General features: G+C 46.2%; 1 protein-coding gene and 1 long non-coding RNA gene across 2 annotated transcripts in view; both read right to left on the reverse strand.

Moving 5' to 3' along the window:
* CDH1 (cadherin 1) overlaps positions 1-1,447 on the reverse strand; it is a 69,973-nt gene extending 68,526 nt beyond the window's left edge. The window contains exons 1-2 of the mRNA XM_019756697.2: positions 1,281-1,447; positions 288-402 (exon numbers count right to left, since the gene is read on the reverse strand). Of these exons, the coding sequence (XP_019612256.2) occupies positions 288-402; positions 1,281-1,334 (169 nt within the window). The 5' untranslated portion in view covers positions 1,335-1,447. The remainder of the gene's footprint in view (positions 1-287; positions 403-1,280) is intronic.
* A 3,374-nt stretch (positions 1,448-4,821) lies between these two features.
* On the reverse strand, positions 4,822-18,429 carry LOC141567498 (uncharacterized). The gene is made up of 3 exons (XR_012490148.1): positions 18,065-18,429; positions 11,605-11,866; positions 4,822-9,732 (listed from the first exon to the last, which is right to left on the reverse strand). It is a non-coding gene; the product is annotated as an uncharacterized LOC141567498 (long non-coding RNA).
* Positions 18,430-26,253: the final 7,824 nt, after the last annotated feature.

Below are 26,253 nucleotides of genomic sequence, written 5' to 3' on the forward strand. Positions count from 1 at the left end.
AACGACAATTTCTAATGTGGTCAGGACACTAGGAAACACACTGAAGGCTCTAATAAGTACCCTCCCCCCCAACATAATTAACCACACCAGGATAGCCACTTCAACCACAGTGCTCAATCATGATAAAGTTTAGATTCCTGTATGTGTGTAAATTCTAAAGGTGTCATTTGAGCCACGGAAAAAAGGGGCTTGCCCAATCCAGTCCAGGGGAATGGGAGCGCAATTTCTCGGACCCTTCCCGCTCCCTCCCACCACCCGGCTCAGGGACCCCGGCGGCGCGCCCTCACCTCTGCCCAGGACTCGGCCTCTCTCCAAGTGCTGCCGAGGCACCGTGAACGTGTAACTTTCAGCGCCAAAACCAGGACGGCAGGGCTCTGGCTCCTGGCAGAGCCATGATGAGACCTGGGGTAGGGGAAAGGTATGGAACCGGGGTGACCTGGGGGGTCCCCCCCAGCCCACACCGAAACCGACAGAGCCGCTCCTCCCTAGCTCCCGGCGTCGGGATTGTGGGAGGGACCCACCTCCACTCCCCTCCACCCCGCCGGGCAGGCAGCCACGCCAAACTCAATCTGAGACCTGCGGCAGCCAAGCCCCCAGGAACGCCGGGGAGAGGAGCCTGCTGGGTCACCTCCTTTCGACCTAGCACCCCTTTCCTTCCCGGCTCCTTTTCCGTTTCACTGGAGGTGTCTTTATTCTTCCCAATTCTCGTTTCCTTACACCGGGAACGCTCCCACTCCTAAATCTAGTGCCTACACCGAGGGCTCTCCAACACCTTTGACCCCACTTTCTTATCCCGAGGGCGCCCCCATACCTATTTACTACCCTTTCTTTACCTGGTAGTTACCTTTATTTCTATTGATTCCCCTTTCCTTGCCTCAGGGATCGTTCCCACTACTTCTGGCTCTCCCTGGACTTGCACCCGGGCTCCCCTTTTCCATATCCCGACCGCCACCCTGCGCCACCGACTGCCCAAACCGCGGCCAACCCGGGGTCCCTAGAGCCTGCAGCGAGGCGCGCCCCCACCTCAGGTCGCCGCGGGGCAGTGGGCAAACCGCGCTAGTTCCTCACCCGCTCCCGCTCCCACTCCCATCTCCGCTGAGTCCAGGGCGCCAAGCAGCTTCCAGGCCGCTCAGGCTCTTTGGACTCAAACTTTCTTGGAAGAAAAGGGAGCGCGGACGACAGGAGAGAGGAAGGGACAAGAGAGGAAGGAACTTAGGGGCCGGGTCGCGGATGGTGGGGCCGGAAGGCGTCCCCCGCAAAGCCAGAGGGACACGACGTACCTGCAGCAGTAGCAGCAGCAGGAGCGCGGACAGGCTGCGACACGGAGGGCCCATGGCGGGCCGGGCGCGGGTCGGGTCGGGTCGGGTCCGGCAGAAGTTCCGCGAACACACAGGTGCTCTGCGGCTCTCGACGCCAGTGAGGGGGGCAGCGCCTCAGCCGCCAGGTGAGCCTCGAAGGCCCCGCCCCCGGCCCCGCTGATTGGCTGAGGATGCACCTGCCGGCCGCAGCCAATGAACGACGCGGCTAGGTCCCAGCTTCCTTTGCAGGCAGGGAACGAACGGCCCGCCCCCGATCCCGCCCCTCTGCCTCACATCGACCCGGCAACCCGCAGGCCCGGCGGTTGGTAGAGTCAGGGTTGCGTGCAGGGGCTCCAGGATTCCGATTACCTCCAGGTTCGCGTCCCGGCTTCGCGGTGGGTGCACACTAGCACCTGGGCTTTACCCTTTATCTAGTTCTTTTTAACTGCAGGTCTCCACCGGTTTGTGAGTCTGCAAATCAGTTCATTGGGCAGCACCCACCTTTCTAAGCCTGTTTCTCCACCTTCCAAATGAGAATATTAATCACAAATGCCTCCCTAAATTGTTGTGAAGTTGACATACAATAAGAACAATATTTCCTCACCATAAAAGCTCTGTACAGATGTAAATGATAATAGTAACAATAGATGCTGGGCATTGCAAGTTACTGCACCACGCTGTGCTAAGCATTTGACATTGGCCATCTCATTTAATCTCATCTCCAAACAACCCCAGAGCTGTGTTATTATTCCCATTTGATAGACAGGCAACTGAGGCATAAAGAATTTGAGGCCAGTAGGAAATGGTAGAGGGCAGGAACCCAACCTCCTGATTCCAGGGCCATTTCTTCTATTAGCTTCACCTCATGTGGCCCTGGATAGTCTTCAAGCTGGAGTTGTAGTTTTCAATCTGTCCTGTAAATGTTGACCTGCCAGAGACCCATTAGAGATTATTCAAACCTATTATTTGCAAATAACTTTCAATGTCCCATAGCAAGTCAATGTCAAAGCCAAGACTAGAACCCAAGATCTCCTGATCCCCAGACTGGGGCTCTTACCACACCACAGCAACCACTTCCTTTTCTAGAGAATTCTATCCCCAGTAAAATAATTTTAGGATCCAAAAAAAGAAAAAATGCAAATGTTAGGTCAGACATCGTCCCTGTCTGACTGCCAGGGGCCGGCCACATCTATGTGTTTTGCCTACCCTGACAAGGATACCATCTTTCCCTTCACTCTGCAAGCATGGTCAGAACTGCAAAACAGTGTGCGGAGTCAGCTGCTCACTAGCTGTGACCTTGGGCAAGCCCATGTTGTCATCAGTACAAATGTGTTGAGAGGAGCTGAGGCAAGAAAATCACTAAACAGAGTACTTGGCATCTAGTAGCAACTAACTGCTCAATAAATGTTTAGTGTGGAGGTCGTTCTTTGGAAACGACTACCTCCTATCCCCTTCCTTATGGGGAAAGGTCATGTTTAGAATATTCCATCCAGAGCTAAAGGTAAATATGAGTCCACTGAAGCTACTTTCTCAACCCCAGAGGAGAGGCGGTGTCTCAAACCAAGACACTATTTCGGGTCAGCTCAGCCCCTCCCCCCAACTTGTCCCCTCAGTTTTAATGGGTTTCTGAGCACACGCCCAGGCCATTTAGATTTCTGCATCTTGTCTTTCTCTGCCTCTTAACCCACCAGGAGGCTCAAAGGGAAAAGGCTCCAGTATTTCCTTTCCCACTGAGGCTCCTGCTGGACTGTGCATTAAACAAGATAATGGAAATACAGAAAGAGGCGTTTCCCCCATGGGGCAGCCTTGTCCGTTTATTTTTTTTCTCCCAGTTATGTAAAAATACATATTTTATACCATCACTCATCCCAGGGAGCCTTTAGGGCTTTGCTTTCCTCCGTCCAGCAAGCCCTGGCCTTGGAACTCCGCAGCGACTCTCATCGACTCTTCCATTACACTCTGATAATTCAATAAAAAGGATTTTAGAAAACAATTAGGGGCAGTGAGGACAGGTTAGGAGAGACGTTCTCTTCAGACTTCTCGGCAAGTCCTTCTCTAAGCTCCAGGGAGTTGGCCGTGAAGGGCTGCCCTCTCTCAGCTGTCCAGGGTGAGGAGGGGAAACACAGAGGTGCCCTGTGCAGATGCGGCATTGTGTGACTGTGGGCCTCAGTTTCCTCTTCCAGCAAAAAAGGAAACGTCAATTCTGAGGATCAAATGAGCAGGCGAAGATGAGCCTGTGCTGCTGATGTTGAGCTATGCGGCTGATGGCGTTGGATCTCAGGCTGATGGAGGATTCAAATTCCTGTTCTGCCACTAGCTGGGGAGTATGTCCCTTGACCTCTTCAAGTCTGTTTCCTCATCCATAAAACGGGGATGTTAATAGCATTTAATTCACAAGGTTCTTATAAGTGCCCTAAAGTTAGCTGTTAGCACTCTTGGCTCAGTACATTCCTTTCCTTCACCAGTTCTAAGCAAAATTGTGATCCCTCCTGAAGCCTCCCCACCCCCCACCATCAAAGTCTCAGGCTATCTCTGGCCTCTGCTCAGAAAACTTTCACACTGACTGGTTAGTCATTTCAACCCTCCCAGGGTCATTTGCATTTTAAAGAGGGTTCTGAGGTGTGCTTCTTTCAAAGAATGAAAACTCTGGAGCTAGTAAACTTCACCCAGGGTTCTTAACCTGGTGTCGGTGATGGACTGAGGGTGGGGGTGGGGGGGTTGTGGAACCCCTGAGATTATTGCAAGTGCTGAGGTCCAATGCCTTCATTAGCGTCACAACTGGAGTTAAGAAAAATCAAAACCTTTGAGTTGTGATCTCTTTGAGGGCCCATCTAATGTTAATGGTAGAATTTCAGGCATCAACAGGAGAAAGAAATGTTCACCAGAGTCCTTGCCAGTTGCCCCTCCAGGTAGATGACAGACCCCACCACTGGGGCTAACCGGGCATCCACCCTTGGGATGACAAACTCCAGGTTTCTTCATTGCAGGCTGTGTCTCAGATGGACGTTCACTTCCTGGATGTGCTGGCAACTGGTCAGCCAGGGATTAAATGATTAATCCCCTGGGCAGTCCTGGTCCCTTTCAGCTCCTGGCAAAAGGCGGTAATAATAGTACCCTGACTGTGTGGAGCACCCGTGCCCCAGGCTCTGCTGAGAGGAACCCAACCCCCCAGCTGGCTGGGAGGAATCCTAGGGAAATTGGAGTTGCTAGGGGTTGTAGCCAGATCAGGCTCACAGCGGTGTAGGGAGAGGAGAATCCATTCTACCTGTTCCTGGGGGCTCTTGACACCTCTGCGGGGCTGGGCTGCCTGCCAACACGCAGGGGAGGAAACTGGATATTCTGCTTCTGCCTTCTGACAAAATGATGGCAACTGATAGGGGTGCCGCCCTTTATGGCTCAGCCACTCCCGTCTGCAAAAAAACTGTTTTATTTCAAACACTAAGTAAAGAAAACAGTAAAATGTATATCATGTGTAGTGTAATGAAACACCATGTATCTATCGTCTAGCTGCCAACAGTTATTTTTTTGTAATTTATATATTTTTATAATTTGTAAACTTTGTAATTGTATCAAACCTTGTTTCATTGTTTCACCCCTGTATTTTTTTAAAATTAAGGCTATTTTTTGAAGAGCTGTGTTAGGTTCACAGAAAATTTGAGAGGAAGGTACAGAGATTTCCTATGTACCCCCTGCCCCACACATACATAGCCTCCCCTTCGGAGAGGTGCATTTGTTAGAATTGATGAACCTACATTGACACATCATAATCACCCAAAGTGCATAGTTTACATTAAGATTCATTCTTGATGTTGTACATTCTATGGATTTGGACAAACGTATGGCATGTATCCACCATTACAGTGCCATACAGAGTCTCTTCACTACCCTAAAAAGCCTCTCTGCTCTACGTGCCTGTTCATCCCTCCCGCCCCCCGACTCATGTAAACCTCTGATCTTTTTACTGTGGCCATAGTTTTGCCTTTTCCAGAATGCCATAGCGTTGGAATCATAAGGTATGTAGACTTTTCACTTAGTAGTATGCATTTAAATTTCCTCCACGTCTTTTCATGGCTTGATTGCTCATTACTTCCCATAGCATCGTATCAGGAAGCAAGAAATTGTCTGGTTGACTCTATTAGAATAACTAAGTTTCAGTTGGTGTCAACTGATCCCTCCATTATCAAGTTCTCCACCAGCCTTTCACCTTGTGGTTTTAGCACCGCGGATGATGGCTGTCCAGATCCTTTAGCTCACTGGGCAAACAACAAACATTTATTAAGCACCTCCATGTGCCAGGCACCCTGCTTAACACTGGGGACACTGAAATAAACAAAATATGGTCCCTGCCCTTAAGCAGTTCATAGGTAGTGCGAGATGCAGACAGGTAAACATTCACCCATTTATTTATTAAATATTATCGATTGCAGACTATGTAACAGGCATTGTGCTAAATACCAGTAATTGCAATATACTGTGTAATAAAAACGATAGCTACCATTTATTGGAGCTTACCATACTCTATATGGCTTCTCACAAGTCCTCAGACAGCCCTTTGAGTGCTATTACTACAACCATTTTACAGATTTGGAAGCAGGGGCTCAGAGAGGTAAAGAGATTTGTCCAGGGTTACACAGTAAAAGTGACAGAATTGGAATTTTTTTTTTAATTTATTGGGGTGACTATTGTTAATAAAATTACATAGATTGGGCCGGCCCGGTGGCTCAGGTGGTTAGAGCTCTGTGCTCCTAACTCCGAAGGCTTGCCGGTTCGATTCCCACATGGGCCAGTGGGCTGTCAACCACAAGGTTGCCAGTTAGATTCCTCGACTCCCGCAAGGGATGGTGGGCAGCGCCCCCTGCAACTGAAATTGAACATGGCACCTTGAGCTGAGCTGCCACTGAACTCCTGGATGGCTCAGTTGGTTGGAGCGTGTCCTCTCAACCACAAGGTTGCCAGTTCAATTCCTCGACTCCAGCAAGAGATGGTGGGCAGTGCCCCCTGCAACTAGCAACGGCAACTGGACCTGGAGCTGAGCTGTGCCCTCCACAATTAAGACTGAAAGGACAACAACTTGAAGCTGAACGGCACCCTCCACAACTAAGACTGAAAGGACAACAACTTGACTTGGAAAAAAGAAGTCCTGAAAGTACACACTGTTCCCCAATAAAGTCCTGTTCCCCTTCCCCAATAAAATCTTTAAAAACAAAAATTACATAGATTTCAGGTGTACAATTCTGTATTACATCATCTATAAATCCCATTGTATGTTCACCACCCAGAGTCAGTTCTCCTTCCATTACCATATATTTTCAGAATTGGAATTTGAACCCAGGGCCACTGGCCTCCAAAGACTCTTAATCTCCATGTTGTACTGCTAAGGTCAGGGCAGGCTTTTATTTCCAGATGCCACTTGAACTGAGAGGCAAACTGCTTCACTTAGCAAGAAATGGTCTGTCCAGTTAACCTGAAATTGCAGACCCCAAGGCAGCCAAGAGAAGGTGACAGGAGCACAGGCTGAGATGCTATTGTTCAGCCAGGCTGGAGCTTCCAGTACAGCGAGGGGTGGGGTGGGGAGTGATGATGAGAGCTGGAACCACGGGGGCAGGCCCTGGGCTGGATCATTTGGCCCTCCAGCCGACAGAGCAGAAGGTACTCTTGCCCATTTTCCAGAGGATGGGACAGAAGCTCAGATCGATGAACAGCCAGGTCATGGCAGAGGTAGGGTGGAGGCTGGTGTTCCAGGTCCAAGGCCAGTATGGTAAACTGGTTCCCAGCATGGACAGTGGAGCCGCACTGCCTGGGTCTTAATCCTGCTCCTCCACTTGCTAGTTCTAAGCCTTTGAACAAGTCACTTAAACCCTCTTTGGACCTCAATTGCCTCATCTGTACAAATGGGGATAATAATAGCACCTACTTTATTGGATGATTTCCAGAATTAAGTGAAATAACCTAAGTAAATGTGACAGACATGAAGTGCTAAATAAATATTCACTGTTATTATTTTCACATTCCATGATGCTCAGGGGTTAGGGCTTTCCCTGAGTGGACTCCATGGGCAGCAGGCTCCCTCCGGCCTAACTCACCCTCTCTAAGCCCACTGAGAGGGGAGGAGCCTGCTGCCATGGAGCTCCACGGCTGACTGAGTGCCTTCTCTTTGCACAGACACCTTTGTACCTGGTGACTCAATAAAGACAGATAAGGTGCCGCAGAATAGCTGTCGGGCCCCACAGATCTGTCGCTTCCTGTTTCCCACCTGTGAGCAGTGAAGGCCCCACCCTTCCTCTCAGAGCCAAGGTCACTGTCCATAGGGAAAGGGGAGATAAAGCTTACCTCCAGGTTTGACAAGGCCAACCCTCTCCTTGCTCAATAGCCAATGAAATCACTCCCTGCCAAATTCAGCCTCTCCCAAGTCAAGGATACTTGGAAACAAAGGGCTTTTACTTCTTATAATCATGATATTGCTTTATTTTCTTAGTTGATGCCCTTGCATCCTTAATTTGAAGGCCTCACAGTTTAATTTCTCTTTAAAAAGGAAATATGGGGCTAACACAATGTATTTATCAAATTCCTGGAGGTGGCTAGAACACAGGGTAGGGGCTTGATCTCGTGACTTTAAGCAAAATATCTTTCCTTCCCTAAGTCTCAGTTTCCGGTCTGTAAAATGACTCAGTTGGTCTGGAAGGATCATTTCATTTTCTTCTGCCTCTAAAAATTCTTGATTTTGAGCTTCTTGAGATGGGGAACTGTGTCACTGGCCAGGTTCACATTCCTTCTCTTAGGGGCCAAGAGTTCTCACGTGAGTAATATTTATTGCTTTCCAGTTGTTAGACTCAACCTCCAGACAAAGCACAAAAGACTTATAGTTACAGAAAACACAAATATGAATAATTATAACTAGTAAAAATTGGGAATTGCTTGAGAAGGAAGCTGAGAAGCTTGATAAGGACCTTATATCCTCATTCTCCAACAGTATTTCTCTGGAGAAGGAAATTTGGGGTGAGTGGTGAGTTCACAATTATTCATTATATTTGGGGTGAGTGGTGAGTTCACAATTATTCATTATAAATAATATATGTGATATATTATACTCCTTTTGTTTCAAATATTGTATCTTTAAAAGATAAAGAAAAATCAATAAGGGCAAAAGAAAATTGAAGATACAAGGAATGAAAGAACTAGATATAGCAAAAATAAAAAATTATTTTTAAAAAAAGTTTGGTCTCTTCCTACACAAGTGCAAACTTATTGTAACTATGGTGAGCATTGAACCCTTTCTGGAAATAATCTAAAATGGATTGAGGTGGGGTGGGGGTTGGCAAAGCAAGGGAATGAAGTTCTGATACCTGCTACAGCATGGATGTACCTTGAAAACATTGTGCTAAGTGAAAGAAGCCAGACACAAAAGACCACATATTATATGAGTCCACTTTATGAAATTTCCAGAATAGGCAAATCTATAAAGATAGAAAATAGATTAGTGGTTGCCTTGGGCTGGTCAGGATTGGGGAGTAGGAAGGAAATTGGGAGTGACTGCTAACGTGTACGGGACTTCCTTTAGAGAGGGATGAGTATGTCCTAAACTTAGATTGCGGTGAGTGCACAACCTTATGAACACACTAAAAAATACTGAATTGAATGCTTTAAATGGGTAAATTGTGCAGTTTATGAATTTTATCAGAATAAAGCTATTTTCTTCTTTAAGTGAGGAGGGAGGTCTTGCTAAGAACAGTCTTAGTAGAGGGCTGATTTTTGTAGCCTTATGCTTCCCACTGTTTTTGTTTCACAAATGGCAAAATCTAGAAACCTTTCTTCCATGCACATATATAATTACATAACAAAAACAACAACAGTAACAACGGCTCTCATTTATATAACACTCAGGTGGCACTTTTCCTTTTACGAGCATATGTACCTCTCAGGAAGACATTATCCGATCCTCTTGAGGAAACCAAGAGGTAACACAATTTTCCATGGCTAGGAAGTGGCCGAGCTGTGGCAAACCCACCACGTGCCAGGCCCTGCACTCAGCATGGGTAAGCCAGACGTCCATCCTGAAGACCATCCATGTCCATGAAGAATGATCCAACCGACCCAGTGCTAGGGTGACCAATCATCCCCACCTGCCAGGGGCAGAGAGGGTTCCTGGAGTGTAGGATTTTCAGTGCTAAAAGCAGGAAAATCCTGGGAACACTAGGATGTGTTAGTTACCTTACCAGTCAGTGGGTGGGTTTGACTGTCCTCTCCTGTGCACGAATGTGTGTGTGTATACACGTGTGTGCTCACCCATCTGTGGGTTCGTGAGAGGGGTGCGACTTGATCTTCCCAGGTTCAGCAGTTCTCAGTGAAAGTCCAAGTTTTGTAGGAGGGGAGGGTAGAGCTGGCCAGGCTGGAGCCAGAAGGGCAGGTGAAGGGTGCATCCTGCAAGGGTGGAAACCTGAAGAGCAATAAAACCAGGGCAAAGAGCAAGGTTTCCATCGCAAGCCTTGAAGAAAACTCAAGTCCAGACTGAGGACGGGGGGAGCCTATCATTTTCCAGAGTGACTCTCCAACTTTTCATTCACTCGCTCATCCATCCATCCATTCATTCGGTAAACACTCGATGGGCACCTAGTGTGTGCCAAGTGCTAGTGAGGGAGGAGCCTCCCTGACCTCAAGGAGCTTTTGGTCTGATGGAATAAACAGGCAAGGGAACCAGGTATTTACAATCCAGGGAAATAAGCAAGGAGGCTATTAACAATATTTAACTGGTAGAGCCTGGGCATGGGGCCAACCAAAATGAACAACACCAGCCATTACGACCAGAGCAGGATCCCCAGGTCCCCTACTGTGCTTCACCCTTTTGTTTGCTGGGTGGTGGGGAGGTTTGGGGTTCATGCGAGAGGCTACAGGTTTGGGGAGCACTTGAGGGGCTCAGGGAAACAGCTGATTATCAACAGATATGGAAATTTTTCAATACAGTATTTTAGCAACTAGCATAGCCATATCAGTGACCTTGGTTGGAGACCAGCCCTGGTGATAATGATTCGAGATTAACAGGCACAAGGGGCTCAGGGAAGGCTTCCTGGGGAAAGTGACACCTCAGATGAGTAGCCAGACTGTTCCTGGCAGAGGGAGGAGGGCTCAGCATTTCAGGTAGTTCAGTCTCGCTGGAAGGAGAGGCAGGAGATTGGACCCAACAGGCAGGTAAGGAGCTTGTTGGGGGAGTGGGGGACTGTGTTAATCATGATCAGCAGCTTGGACTGTGTCCTTAGAGAATGGGGGGCACGGGGAGCCACTGCAGGATTTTAATTAAGATTGGGGAGACACCTGATCCAGTCTGCAAATCCCCCAGGGGACAGACACCAAGGAATCTACTTTTCCAAAGACAAGAACTAAGGTTCAGGGAGGTTAAAACACCTGTCAGATGTCATGCAGCTGGACAGACATGGCAGGAACGGAACCGCTCACTTCCAGAGCACCTTCTCCTCCTATCATGTGCAACAGAGGCTGCCGACTTGTGTTTGGAGCTTTTGAGTTTGCAAAGTACTTCACAGATTACACAGCACTTCCCATTCACGCTCATTTCATTTCCCAGCACAACACTGTATTATAGGCAGGGATACCATTCCCATTTCACAGTTGAAGAGACTGAAATACAGGGAGGCTACAGGATCTAGTAAGTAGTGAAACCTTGATTCAAACTCAAGCCTTAAGACTTGTTATCCAGTGTTCTTTCCCTTCTATGTGGTGTCTTGGCATTTGTATTGGTCACTTGGGTTGTAAATGCCAGAAATACAAGTACCTAAGCAGAAAAAAAGGAATCTGTAGGCTCATGTACTAAAAAGTTCATGGTAGATGGACTTTAGGCATGCATGGTTCCACGTGGTCAAATATGTCATCAGGGGTCTGTCTTGTTCTGTCTTGGCTTTCCTCTATGTTGACTTTCTTTTTAGAGACTCCTATCAAGGCAGAGACAGGCTCCCAACCTACCAGTTTGGCAATCCAAACCACAAAGCACTATACTTTTCCAATAGATACAGTAAGTCTCAGGTTTCACTTTGATGCCCTGAGTTGGCTCATGTGCACACCTTGGAAGCAATCCTGTGGCCAGAGATAACTGGGTGGTTCTGATTGGCTAAGACCCGACCATGTGACCAGCCCTCGTGTGAGGCAAAAGAAATCAGCCTCCCAGGACCACATGGACTAAAGGTAGGGGAGTTTGGTCTCCTAAACAAAAATGATGAGAACAGCGAACAGATACTGGACACATAAAAAGGAACATTCAAACAACAGCATGATCCCCCAGTATCAAGAGGAGGCTACTCACCTCCGGTGAGGGTGGGGGTGTCCTCTCTGACCAACGTGCTCAAAATGGTGGCAGGCATGGTCTGACTCGTGCTTGAGGCTTGGGGCAGAAGCCCTGTCCCCCCCGCAGAGCCCCACCTTTGTAGAGCCAGCCAGTAAGCTCCAGTCCAGCTTGAATCCACTTCCCTTCTGCTGAATGCCAGTTTTTGGCCTGTGCCTGTTGGCGTGGGGGTGGGAGACTGGTTCCTCTTAGACAGAACTTAGTCATAGTGTGACCTAAAAATCTAAAAATATATAAAAATAAAATTTAAAAAGCCAAGAGTCCAAAATAGCCTGACTATGGATAAAGGCTGGGGTCAAATTTACCATAAATTTTCCCCACTTGTGAGCCTGTCTTTCCCCCGTACCATTCCTGATGAGACCTGTTGTTGCACTGCAAAACTATCTGAAAGGCAGAACTGGGTAGTATTCAAAAATACAGATTCAGGAGGCAGGCTGCGTGGGCTCAAATCCCAGCTCTACCACTTACTATGTGCAAGTACTGATGCTGTGCCTCAATTTCCCCATCTATTAAATGGGTTTGATGGTGTAGTAGAACCTGACATTTAGGATTGTCTAGACATCAAGTGAGCTGGTACATATTCAGACCAGAATCTGGTATAGAATAAGGAATATATATAAAGAGTGGCTATTACGTGCCACATTAGCTGCTTTTCATCATCTCGGGGGACTTTGTCACTAAATTCCAGGTGCCCAGCATGGGGCCTGGAACAGAACAGGCCAAAGTAAGCATCTATTGAATAAATGAATGGCGTGATGGTTACTGCCACAAACGTCAGGACTCCTGGCTGGCTGTGTGACCTTAGGCACTTGGCTTCTCCTCTCCAAGCCTCAGTTTCAACCTCTGTAAAACAGTCCAGACCAGTGTTATATAAACTTTTCCAGTCAGGACCCCCAGAAAGAAATGCATTTTATACTGTGCAGGCACATACACACTGAAATTGCATTATCACAGTACAACACTTACTTTCCTAATTTTCTATGTGTGATATACTCCGATATTTTTTATTTCCTTCTGTTTTACTCTATTTTATTCTTTTTAATTAAAAAAAAAAAATGCAATCCTGACCCAGTGGGTAGATTTGAAGCTTCACTAACTGCTGGAGACCTGCAGTTAAAAAAAAATTGAACTAGACAAAAGGCCAAGGTCCTTTCTGACCCAGACGCTGTGATGATGTTATAAAGCTTGCCGAAGACCCACCAGCTGATTTAGAGCAATGGTTAAGATCTTGGGCCCTGGCAGGAGAAAACTGGATTCAAATGCTGGGGATACTGGGCTGTGTTGATCTTGGCAAGTTATGTAAACTCTGGGTACCTAGGTTTTCTTCTTAATAAAATTGTTGTAAGAGCATTCCCACGTTTTAGGAGCATTCCCACCTTTTAGGAGCGGTGTGAGGACTAAATGAAGTAATACCTGCAAAGCACTAAATACCTCTAAATGCTCAATGAAAAACTTTTAAAAATTTCATCATCATCATCATCATCATCATTATATGAAAGAACCAATGTAACACCTGTGGGTAACATGGCAGAGTCAGTGCTCAGCAGATGTTTGCATTTTCAGAGATTATCACAGCATTCCTCTCCCACTCTGGGGGAAGGAAATGAGTTTCCAAGAGGGAAGGCTACTTGCCCAAAGTTACCAGCAAGTCAGAGAGCTCTGAGGCGGGGCCTGGCAGGCAGCAGATGTTAAGGTTCCACAAAGAGCTGATTCAGGAGATGCATGGGAAATACTCTTTCCTCACTGCCCAGAACTTCTCAGATCTCAAGCCCTCGTTCTTTCTCTTTGGTTTACCTTCTTCCCCCCACCATTTTTAAAAAGTTAAAGTATGCTTTATATATAGTAAAATACACCCTTTTTGATGTACAGTTCTGTGAGTTTTGACAGATACATGCAGCTGTCTATCCACCCCTCTACTTATATGGAGGACATTTCCAGGATGCCAAAAAATTCTCCTGCGCCCTTCGTAGACAATCTCTCCACTCATCCCTAGTTCCCTAGTCCCTGGCAGCCACTGAGCTCTTTTTTATCACAGCAGTTTGCCTTTCCCAGAATGTCCTATAAATGGAATTATACAGTGTGGGGGCCATTGTATCTGTTTCTTTCACATTGTGTCTGTTGCTTTCAAGATCTATCTTATGTTGTTGTATATATGTATTTTAGTTCTCTCTCTATCTATCTCTATCTCTATCTCGCTTAGCAGCATTCCATTGTATGGATCTACCAGAATTGTTTATCCATTTACCGGTTGATGGGTATTTGGGCTGTTTCCAGTTTCGGGCTATTATGAATAAAGCTGCTAGGAACATTGTGTGTCTTTGTATGAACATATGTTTTCGGTTTTCTTGGGTAAATACCTGGGAGTAGAATGGTAGAATCACATAGTTGGTGTATGTTTAACTTTCTAAGGAATTGCCAAACCATTCTTCCAAAGTGGCCACGCCATTTGGTAATGCCATCAGCCATGCAGGAGAGTTCTAGTTGTGCCACAGCTTCTCCAGCATGTGGTACGGTCAGTCTTTTAAATTTTAGCCATTCTAGTAGTTGTATAGTGGTATTTTATTGTGGTTTTAATTTGTATTTACCTCATGACTAATGTTGAGCACCATATATCTTTCCTCTTTTTAAAACAAAAAAATATCCACAGTAGAAAAAAATTTTAATGCAGAGATAAACAAAAAAAAGTTCAAATAAAAATCACCTATTACCCTATGACATTTTGAGCTCTTCAGACAAACATATAATTGTATTTTATTTATTTATCTGAGTAATTCATGCACCTTTTACCAAGTTTGAAAGGACTGAAAGGGTAAGTGTTGAAAACAGCTGTGGCCATTGTTGTTGCACCCCCCCCCCCACTGTTGCAAGACCCTGCCCCGCCCACGGAAGTAATTTCCAGGGGATATAAAGAATAACACTCATTTAGTTGCCCAAATTCAGAAGTCTAACTAAACCTGGTGTAGCAGAGAACGTGGATCATCAACAGTTCTTTGATGTGCTGGTGGGAGCATAACGAACAATTCTCGTAAAACTAAACATTCACAAACCTAGCACCCTGGAGAGTCCACCCCTCAGCATTTAAGCAGAGGAAACATGTGCAGCACGAGACCCATACAAGAATATTCACAGATGCATTATTCATAATAGCAAAAATCTGGAAAAACCCAGATGTCCATTGACAGGATAATGGAATTTTTAAATGCAATATATTCACACAATGGCTGAATGCAAAGCAATGAAAATAATGGATGGACTGCAGCCACGCACAATAGCGTGATGAATCTTAATACGATGTTGAATGGAAAAACTAGTTCCAGAAGATTCCACACAGCATGATACTCTTCTTATAAAGGTTAGAAACAACTAAAAGTACACAATATATTGTTTAGACCATATGTATATATGTGATCAACTATACCAAAAAAGCAACGGAAGGAAAAACATAAACATCAGAAGACTGGTTACCTCTTGGGGGACTGTTAGACATGGATCCCTAGGTAGAGATAAGGTATCTTTATTCCTTGGGTTGGATGGAGAGTTAAAAATAAACGAATAAGTCAATCAAATTGAAAACTGGGCGTACACAGACCAATGATACAAGTGTATCATGAATCAGAAATTATGATTAATCTAATTCTGTGTACATACATGAGGTGCATTAAAAATTAACAAGTCAGTCTTCTCTCTGGTCCCCTAGCCACTTCTGTTCCCCTCTCCAAGGACAACTACTGATACTGCTTTCTATGTATCCTTCAGGAATAAACTACCTTTCTCGACCTATTCTACAGAGTAACCTGTGGTCTTACTCAACACCAGTTCATGGACAGTCTATCATGTCAATAAATTGAGATTCCCAATAGCATTTTAATGGCTATATAATTTTCCACTGTTTAAATGCCTATATTTTAATAAATTATTTCCCATTCTGGTAGACCTGGGTTTTTTCCAGTGTTTGTTCTCATCTGCAATGTTATGAGGAACTCCTTTATATATACACCTGCATGAACAGGTCTATAGGATGAATTTCTCTAAGCGGAGTTACTGGGTCAAAGATTATGTGCGTATTTCAGGTTTTTGAGCCATGTACGAGTCGTGCCCACCAGCCAGGAGGGAGATGACCGTCTCTGAGGTCTGGCAGCACGCCTGTGCTGCGAGGTCTTTTGTTACGAAAGCTACTGCAGAGGTTATTCATCAGCATAGTAATGTCAACCATTCCCAGGACCTCCCTGTGGGGCAGCAGGAAATGGGGTGGCTTCTAGGGCAGAGGAGAACAACAAGTCTTTATGAAAATGCTATTCAGCAAGAACGCTTTATTAGTACAGATCTTGGCCTTGCATTTGGGCAACTCCCTGCACACTGGACTGGGTCTGTATCTCCTGGGGGGAGATGAGCAAGAGTCCAGGGTGTGCTGGGTTCCTCAGCATTGGCCCAACTTCCGTTCACTCAGTTATGCAATTACTTATCATGCAGTAGGTAAGAGCCAGCGGGGAAGTCAGATGGCCTGGACTAAAATCCTTGTTCCTCCAATTCCTAGCTGTGTGACTTCGGGCAAATTTAAAAGCTCTTTAGCTAATACTACCGATCTCGTGGGGCTGTTTTGGCACTTATATGAGTTAGTACACATAAAGTGCTGGAAACACACTGGGCATGCGGAGAGTACTCTACAGTTGTTAACTATCGCCAGGTAACTTACCCTGGGCTAGACCCACAGCCTCAGGTGTCCTCAGACTGATGGGGGAGATGGACAGGTACAGAGACATTTACACTTCAGACTGATGAGTGCATTAATGAGGGTGCTAAGAAAATTCTCATGGGAGGGATGCCAAACCTGGAATGCTTCCTGGAAGAAGTGACATAATGGCAGGAACAAAGTCTCTTGTAGACTAAAGGAGAGGCAAAGTGGCTTTGAGAGATGAGAGACCAGCCATTAACTCCCTTTACTGGAAATATCAAGATGGGATTCAGAGAAGATTTTCAGTCTTGGATTTCAATTCATCAATTTCTCAGCACCTGCCTAGGTCCCGGGTACTGTGCTCCATGCGAGGGGTGAGAGTGTGGGCTGGAATTAATAAAGCAGAGGCCCTCAGTGACCCTAAAATCTAACTGGGGAGATGGACATGAAATGCCTAAGAACCAGACTCTGATGAGATTTACTAAAGGAAGGAAAAACATGTTAAGGGAACAAGTAATTCTGACATTCCCAGGACGGTGGAAGGCTTTGCAGAGGAAATGCTTATAAGAATTGATCAGATTAGAGGAGATGGGGTGAGAAGGAAAGGCACCCTGGGTAGGGGGAACAGCACAAGCAGAGGTGAGGCAGCAGGAAAGCCCGTATTCCAGGAAGGGGGAATTGTCTGGTATGGCTTGTGGGGTTTGTACCTGGGAAGAGGAGAAGGGTGGGCAGGAGTTAAGGATATAAGGTCAACTGAGGCCAGGGCTTGGAGGGTTCACGTGACATGTTACATGGACTTCATCTAGTAGGTCATGGGAACGGAACAGAAGTGTTTAAGCAGAGAAGGGACATGATGAGATCTGTGTTCTGGAAAGGTCACTCTGGCACAGATGGGGGAGGACGCCTTGGGAGGCAGCACAGCTCGAAGGCCACTATAATTGTCTAAACAAGAATCTGGTGGGCATGGAGAGGACGGGTGGAGTACTGGAAGCATCTGAAATTGAAATCAAAACCCTGAAGTTATTCACTGGTGGCTCATGAGCTGAGTTGTCTAATATCCCTGGAAAAATAAACCTGCTCCTGACCCCACCCAGCAGGAGTAAGAGCAACCTGATATGCTTGTTGATGAGGATGAGGGAAACTTTTTCCTCTTTATTAAGGGTCAACTGAATTATTAAGGGAAATAAATAAGAGTGTGACATATAAAAGTGAACTGACTTGATTTTATTGTTTTTTCCTTAACAGAACTAATACATGAGATCAACATTTAAAATATTTCTCATGAGTCCTAAGTATACTCCACCAAAAACAATGTTGACTTCATTTCCATAGAGACATAGAGAGGGAGGGCGAGGAGAGACAGAAGGGTGCGGAGATCTCAGGAGGAGGAGACAGGAAGACTGGCCAAGGGGTGTGGAGGGGCCAGCAGCAGTGGGAGGAGGAAGATGGCATGGAAGGGAGATTGAGGCACTGGGCCTACAAGTGGACTTTGTAAGAGTCTTGGAATTGGAAGGGCCTGAGTTCAAATCTCAGCCACGTTTCCCGTTTCTTAGCCCTGATTTACCCGCCAAACGGGGATAATATCCTTGTCATATGGCACAGTGAATGTTATTGGATCTGTATCTTAGAAAGAGTAGATTGCTCTGGTCACCTGACTAGAGGGCTAAAACAAAGTGCTCTGCAGACTACCTGGCATTTAGAAAGCTCTTAAGACAAGGGCATCATCATCATCATCATCGCTTTACTTACAATTTCCTTTTGAAGTTTTGATTGGCCGCTTGTTATTCACAGCTCTTCAGCTGCTCTTGTTGAAATCTTTCTAGACTCACTGATTCATGGGGTTATCCAGGATGGGGGTAGTTTCTTAGATCTTCAGTACTGGGGTTGGCCCAGTGATATCCTGTTTTCTCCATCCCCAAGCTTTCTCACTGCTGGGCCTACCAGGAAGCAGCAAGGGGTTAGAGGGGGTAATTGTTCCTCTTACCCTCGACCCCTCTACTGCCTGGCAGCTCATGAGATGACACAAGCAGAATGCCTGCAGCTCTCTCCCTCATGCCCTATACTCAGGCCTCGTCCCTCAGCTTTTATTTTTCTCCCCAGGAAATCACCTCGGAGTGGAGATGGGGAATATGAAATAAGGGACATGAGTATGCTTTGTGATATGAGGCCTACCACTTCTCCTTCCCTCTTCCTCTTCCTTCCTCTCTAGCTGGTCACAACTTCCCTCTTCCATCTCTAGTGAGAAGTAGAACAGGGGCTGTGGGAAGCTGGCACCAGTGCCCCTCCCTTCCAGGGTGCCCTAGCGTGTGTGTAGTCCAGATCTCTCTCCAGAACCCCACACCCATATAACCCAACTGCACCTGAACACCTGCTCCTCTTCCTGTCCTCTTCATTTCAGAAAATGGCACCATTATCAATCCAGCTGCCCCAGGCCAGAAACCCAAACATCTCCTCCTTAACTAACTCATTCCTCTCACTTACTGCCCACATCTGATCAGCCATCAAATCCTCTCAAATATTCTCGAATCCACCCACTTCTGTCCACTGGCCATCATCCCCTTTATCCCAGCCACCATCACCCCTACTTGGATGACGGCAATGTCTTCTGTGCTGGATGACGGCAATGTCTTCTGTGCTGGTTAATTCCCCTTTGCCCACCAGATCCACTCCAGTCCCTTCCCCCGCCGCTGCTCTGTGTCCCAGGAGCCTGACTCTATGAGCAGCACCGTCCCAGGGCCTGGCAATGGCTGCATTCTGCAACCTATGACCACAGAGGGTCATGTGGACCCTCCTCCATGGCTCCTGAGGTCTCAAAGGCCATTTCCTCCCCTTGCCCTGAGGCCTAAGGGAGGTAATGGCTTCCCATTTGCTAGTCCCAGGATGGCTTCGCTCTCTCTCAATGGTTACTGTGATCCAATGATTCTCAACCAGGGATGTTTCTGCCCCCCTGGGGAAATTTGGCAATGTCTATAGACATTTTTGGTTGTCACAACTGGGTAGAGCTGCTACTGGCATCTAGCAGGTAGAGGTCAGGGCTGCTGTTAAACATCCTACAATGCACGGGACAGCCCCCACCACAAAGCATTATCCCTCACTAATGCTAACGGTGCTTTTAGAAATCCTGCAGCTCTGCCTAGCACACTGTACACAGTACTCCCATTACTCTACTCAGCTAATTTTTTAAGTTTGTCTCTGTGCCCTCCCGCTGCTTCCTTCCGACAGGGTTAGAAATAGAACATGGAAGCTGTCAATGCTGCTCCATGAACAGGGATGGGGCTGGACTGATTGAAAATATTGAGAGCAAACTGGCTGGATCGGGTGTAGATCACCAGAACTGTGACTGCTGGAGGGTGAGAGGGGGCCTGAGGATCTGCAGGAAAGAGAAATCAAGATGGAGAGACAAAAACCATCAACACAATGAAAACACATCCTACCGAATGGGAGAAGATATTTGCCAATGACACATCTGATAAGGGGTTAATATCCAAATTTTATTTATTTATTTATTTATTTATTTATTCATTCATTCATTCATTCATTCATTCATTCATTCATTTAGGAGGGCACAGCCCATGCAGGGATCGAACCGGTAACCTTGGTGTTATTAGCACCATGCTCTGACCAACTGAGCTAACTGGCCACCTCTCCAAAATTTATTAAAAAACTCATATAACTCAACACCAAAAAAACAAACAAGCCCAATTAAAAAATGGGCAGAGGGGGCTGGCCCGGTGGCTCAGGCGGTCAGAACTCCGTGCTCCTAACTCCAAAGGCTGCCGGTTCGATTCCCACATGGGCCAGTGGGCTCTCAACCACAAGGTTGCCAGTTCAATTCCTCGAGTCCCGCAAGGGATGGTAGGCTCTGCCCCCTGCAACTAAGATTGAACATGGCACCTTGAGCTGAGCTGCCTCCTGGATGGCTCAGTTGTTGGTTGGAGCGCGGGCTCTCAACCACAAGGTTGCCGGTTCAACTCCCGCAAGGGATGGTGCCCCCTGCAACTAGCAACAGCAACTGGACCTGGAGCTGAGCTGCGCCCTCCGCAACTAAGACTGAAAGAACAACAACTTGAAGCTGAACAGAACCCTCCACAACTAAGATTGAAAGGACAACTTGACTTGGAGAAAAGTCCTGAAAGTACACACTGTTCCCCAATAAAGTCCTGTTCCCCTTCCCTAATAAAATCTTAAAAAAAAAAAAAAAAAAAGAATTAAAGCAAAAAAGTATTTAAAAAAAAAATGGGCAGAGGACATGAAGAGACATTTCTTTGAAGAGGACATACAGATGGCTAATAGACATATCAAAAGATGCTCAATGTCACTAATCATCAGAGACATGCAAATAAAAACCATAATGAGATATCACCTCCCTCCTGTCAGAGTGGCTATCATCAATAAATCAACAAACAAGTGTTGGCGAGGATGTGGAGAAAAGGGAAGCTTCGAGCACTGTTGGTGGGATTGCAAATTGGTACAGCCATTATGGAAAATAGTATGGAGTTTCCTCAAAAAATTAAAAATAGAACTACCTTATGACCTAGCATTTCCATTTCCACTCCTGGGTATTTATCCAAAGAAATCCAAAAAAATAATTCAAAAAAAATATATGCACCCTTATGTTTATTGCAGTGCTATTCACAATAGCCAAGATATGGAAACAACCAAAATGCCCATCAATAGACGATTAGATAAAGGAATTGTGGTACATATACACAATGGAGTATTACTCTCCCATAAAAAAGAATAAAATCTTACCATTTGCAACAACATGGATGGACCTGGAGAATGTTATGCTAAGTGAAATAAGTCAGACTGAGAAAGACAAATATCATGTGATCTCACTTATATGTGGAACCTAAAGAACAGAATAAATGAGCAAACAGAATAGAAACAGACTCATAGACACAGAAAACAAACTGATAGTGGCTAGATGGGAGCGGGGTTAGGGGTGGGTGAGAAACTGAAGGGATCAGAAAGTACAAATTGGTAGTTACAGAATAGTCATGGGGATGTGAAATATAATATAGGGGATATAATCAGTAATGTTGTAAAGATTATGTAGGGTGTCAGAAGGGCACTGGATTTATCAAGGGGATCAATTCATAGACTGTGTAGATGCCTGACCACTGCGCTGTACACCTGAAGCTGAAATACAATAATATTGAGTGTCAATTATGATTGGAAAAAAATATATATGTGTATATATATAGTCATAGGATGTAAAGTACAGTATAGGGAATAGTCACTGGTATTGTGACAGCTTTATATAATGTGAGGGGGTAGTAGACTTGGGGGATTATCACTTTGTGAGGGGTATAAATGTCTAATCATTATGTTGTTTTGTACGCCTGAAACTAATATAAAAAATAATAATAAAAAAGGATGGAGAAAGGAACACGGGATTGTCATGGCAATGAGATTTTGGCTCTTACGTGTTGGAGCAGTGGTCAGATTGAGGAACTTTGAGGTATTCATAAAAAAAGAGGTTATTTAACAGGGAGAGGATGTAGAACTGAGGGTTCAGTATTTTGACTTTGGAAATTCGCTTTGGTTCCATTGACCCCGTCTGATGGTAAAGGCTTTCTCTAGCATTGAATTGATAAAAGAAATAAAACTTACCTATGCTTTACATCATTACAACCTGGAAATGTTTCCAAAGTACAGAGACAGGCTGGCTCCACACTAGCACAGAAAGCTTTCACTACAGTGGCCGTGGCCCTTAATACTTGCTAAGGTCGCTCCTGTGGACCTGTGTCCTTGTACAGGATCTTGGGTCCTCAACAAAGAATTTACAGCAGTGCACTCTGCAGACCATCAGGCTACATCTGGGAGGGCCGAGGCGCCCTCAGTATGCACTGCCGGGGGGCAGGCTCCCCTGTGCTGGGACAGGCCAGTGGCTGGCTGACTGGGATGTAATCTGCGCACTCAAAATTGAGTAAGTGAGAAGGAATCTATTGCCAAGCCCCACAGATACTGCTCCTGTTAGAGAAAAGAAAACACCCTCCTGAATCACAAATCCTTCCATTTCTTACAGGATATCCAGCTCCATTGTCACATCTTCGTGTGATGCATGACTGTAATAACTACGAGGATAAGTATTTACTGAGTACTTGCTCTGTGTTAAGCACTGCTCTGAGTGTGTGACATGCATTCACTTGATTGTTGCAGCAACTCAGTGATCCCCATCTTAAGTACTCGTTACCCCCATCTTATGGGTATAGAAACAGATACTACAGAGATCGTAACTTGTCACGAATGGCGGAGAACGACTTGAGCCCAGGCACTGGGGCTTCAGAGCCCGCACTCCTAAATATTCTGCTGTGCTGTCTACTGCTCTTGAGGGCTTCTCCCCTTTTCCAAAGTCCACTGTGGCTTCTTACTGCCTCTAGCCCAAAGCCTCTTCCCTTGCCATCCCTCCTCACTCTGCCACCCTGGTGCTTCTCATTGCTTCTCACCCAGCCACCCTGGTCCTGTCCCTTCAGACTTGGGTTGGTTTTTTTCCTACTTCTTTGGTTCCCCTGGAACAAGATGTGAAGACCTGAACCAGACTGGGCTCTCCTATGCACTTGCTATAGCCACCCTCAGGGCCTCAGTTTTCTCATTGGTACAAGAGGTTGATGGCCAGAGAAAGCCTGGGACTCTTCAAGTCCTTTCTTTTCATTCTAAAATTCTAATAAACCAGTCTTCCTCCCTCTCTCTTCCTTTCTTCTAGCCCCTTACCCAATTCCCATACATCCTTTAAGGTCAACTCAAAGGGCTTCCTCCTTCAGGAAGCCTGCCTAGATTTTTCTAGCCCCAAAAGTTCCCTCTCACTCTTCCCTGAACTGTAGGTAACTTTTAATACTCAGATTAGCACTTAATTCTTCTTTCACTTTCTGGATGTAAACTGGCCCTCCTCAAAGCAAGTGAACACTCTTTGAAAAAACCTGTAAGATAAAATGCAGAGTGTGGATCTCAATTTTCCAGCTTCATTCTTTGAAGTACCACCTTCACTGTTTATGGCACCCCTGAGTTCTTACTTGGATTACCCTCGCTAATCTTTACTTAACATTGTTCCTTTAAATAGATTCACTATTTAAAACAAATAAATGTATTTTGAATGAAAAACATTAACAATATTGTAAATGGAAAGCCAGCATCATTTGTCATACTAGAAATTAAGTATAAAAACATGACAACAGAATAATGTCATTAAATTCTTGGTCTTCTTTCTCTGGTTAAGGTCATCAAAGACTTGCTAAGAACAAAAAAGATGGGGGCGGGGAGAACTCTCCCTGATGCAAGCAAAAGGATTGAAAGAAAACTGAAAATAGAGCCACTTTCTCTCTGTGTGATTCAGGGTCATTTAATACTTTAATACCTTGCTCATGCATCACGTGAAATCATCTCACAACCCACCACAGGCATGAAGCCCACATTCTAGGAAACAATGGCTCGGTCCAAACAGGCAGAACCAGTATCATCTCCCACCACTACCACGTTCTAGTCTGTTTGCTCCTCTGTGAAATGAATTGATTGTGACCACTCCTGGGTCTGCTGTCAGGGTTAAATGAGACGTCACACGTGGCGTCCCTGGATTCTCTTGGCTCCGCTGATTAGCATCTGGGCATGACCGTGGGTGATTTACCCTGCCTCCCTGGGCCACAGTTTCTGCATTTCCGTGGAGGTTAAAAAGTACCTTTATTCAACAAATATTTACTGAGTACCTACTATATGCCAGGCACTATTCTATGGGTTGGGGTTGCAGCAGTGATGAAGAAACAAAAATCCCTACCTTCATGGAACTTATATGCAAAGTGGATGGGGACAGGGAAGAGAAAGGCACTGAACAGGACAAACAGATAAAATATATAGTATAGTATGGGGAGAGTGTACGCTGTAGAAAAATAAGGCATGGTAGGTGGGGGGAGGGTTGCAATTCTAAAGAGGGTAATTCAGGGATAGAATCTCTGACAAGCTGACATTTGGGTGATGCCTAAAGGAGGTAAGGGAGCCATGAGATATCTGGGGGAACAGCATGGCAGGAAGAGGGCACAGCAAGTGTCAAAGGCCCTGAGGTGGGAGGCAGCCTGGACCATTCCGAGAAGAGCAGGAGGCTGATATAGCCAGAACAAAAGTGTGAGTGAGGAAACACAGCAGTAGGAGAGATCTCAGGGCAACAGGGTCAGATCCTGTAGCGCCTTACAAGACATTTTAAAACTGATTTTGATTTGGAGTGAAACTTTAGCAAATTGTCTGGCACACGGTAAGTACATAATTCATAGAGGCTCTAAGGATAATAACTGCTATAATTACTTAGCATCATCTCCCCAGAATGCATAGGTTCCAGGGTGACACACAGAGGCCTGTCCTGCCTTGCCCCATCAGCCGGCCCTGGTTTACCGGAAGGCAGCGGGGACAGGAATGAATGGAACCCAACTTGAGCATTCTTGACCTACCCATCCCCTCTCGGATTCCTCCTCAGGCCAGCCACACCTTTGCAGCTTGCTGGGCAGTGGGCACAGGAATGCTGAGGCAGCTGAGGGGATGGGCAGCTCCCGGCTGGCCAGTAACAAGAAACAGCAACAATAGCAGTTACCACTTAGTGAACCCTAAGCCCACATCAGACACAGCTCTGAGTGCTTTTCAAATATTATCTCACAGCGGCCTCCTTTGAGCACTTTGAGAGAGGTGCTGTCTTGAGGAAACTGAGGCTTAGGGATCAGGCTGGTGAGTCACCCATGACTGCGATCTCTAGGGTCTGCACTCTAGGGCTCAGCAGCACCAGACCTGGGTTCCTTTCTGACAGGCTTCCCCTTTAGCCAGGGGCCCCTTAGAGAGAAGAATCTTGCAGCTCCGGCTTGCCTGCTCTGCAGCTGCCTGCAGGCCCAGGCAGGTCCCAGCGGCTTCCTCAGTGGCTGATGGAGTGGAAAAGAGTCAGGTTTCTCCAGCTCTGGGATGGAGCTGAGGTTGCTGAGTCAGGCCTTTTCCCAGGGCTTCTGGGACCAGGCCTTGTCCTGAACTCAGCCTCTAGCCCAGGCATGGAGGCCAGGATTGGGCACCCTGGGCCCCACCGCTCTCTCTCTCCAGTCACTCTGGCGTCCCTGCTATAAACCCTGCTGAGCCCCACTAAGCACACTCCTGCCTCAGGGCCTTTGCACTTGTTCCTTTTACCTAGACAGACCTGCATACTTGCTCCCCAGCATCTTGCAATTTTTGCTTAAATACCACCTTCTCAGTAAGGCCTTCCCTAACCACTAGAACTCAGTCCCCACCCCAGCCCCTTAATTCCTATGACCCTTCCCAGCTTTATCTTCCCCTTTAGCCTTGCCTTTCACTGCACCATGTATTTTACTGATCTGTCTTGTTTATGGTTTGTCTCCCACTGAACAAAGACACTCATGGTGCAGCATGGAGCCTGGGGTGAGAGTAGAGCAGCAGACTGAATCCTGCTCCTGGGCTAGGGGCTAACTGTCTGTACAGACACACTCTGGCCCAGCATTCTAGGTATTCAAGAATCCAGGTTAAAACTGGCCTTCCAGATTGCTGTGAAGACACGCCTATCCATGTAGAAAAACAGAGTATCTTTTATTTAACAGTTTACCTCAGCTCACATGGTATCTTCCAGCTGGCCCAACACACATTTTGCCCAGAGACCCCATGTTAGGGCTGGGATTTTTAAATCTTCTGCATTTCTGTGTACCTAGCACCTGCAACAGTACCTGTTACTGTTAAACAAATAAATAAAAGGGCCCTGGGGTGATACCCCACATACTCAAGGGGACCCCAGAAATGGTTGAAATGCTGGCTTTTATGTGTCAAGGCCTTGGAGTTTTAGGGTCAGGTGGGGCCAACTCTGCCTTGGGGTGGGGGTGGCTATGCCATATCTGAAGAGCCTCTTCCAACTGCTGGCCTGCCTGCCCCCATCTTCCCTCATCATATCGGGGAGTTTCTTATTCATT

The sequence above is a fragment of the Rhinolophus sinicus genome, linkage group LG11 (assembly GCF_036562045.2).
Source record: "Rhinolophus sinicus isolate RSC01 linkage group LG11, ASM3656204v1, whole genome shotgun sequence".
NCBI lineage: Eukaryota > Metazoa > Chordata > Mammalia > Chiroptera > Rhinolophidae > Rhinolophus > Rhinolophus sinicus.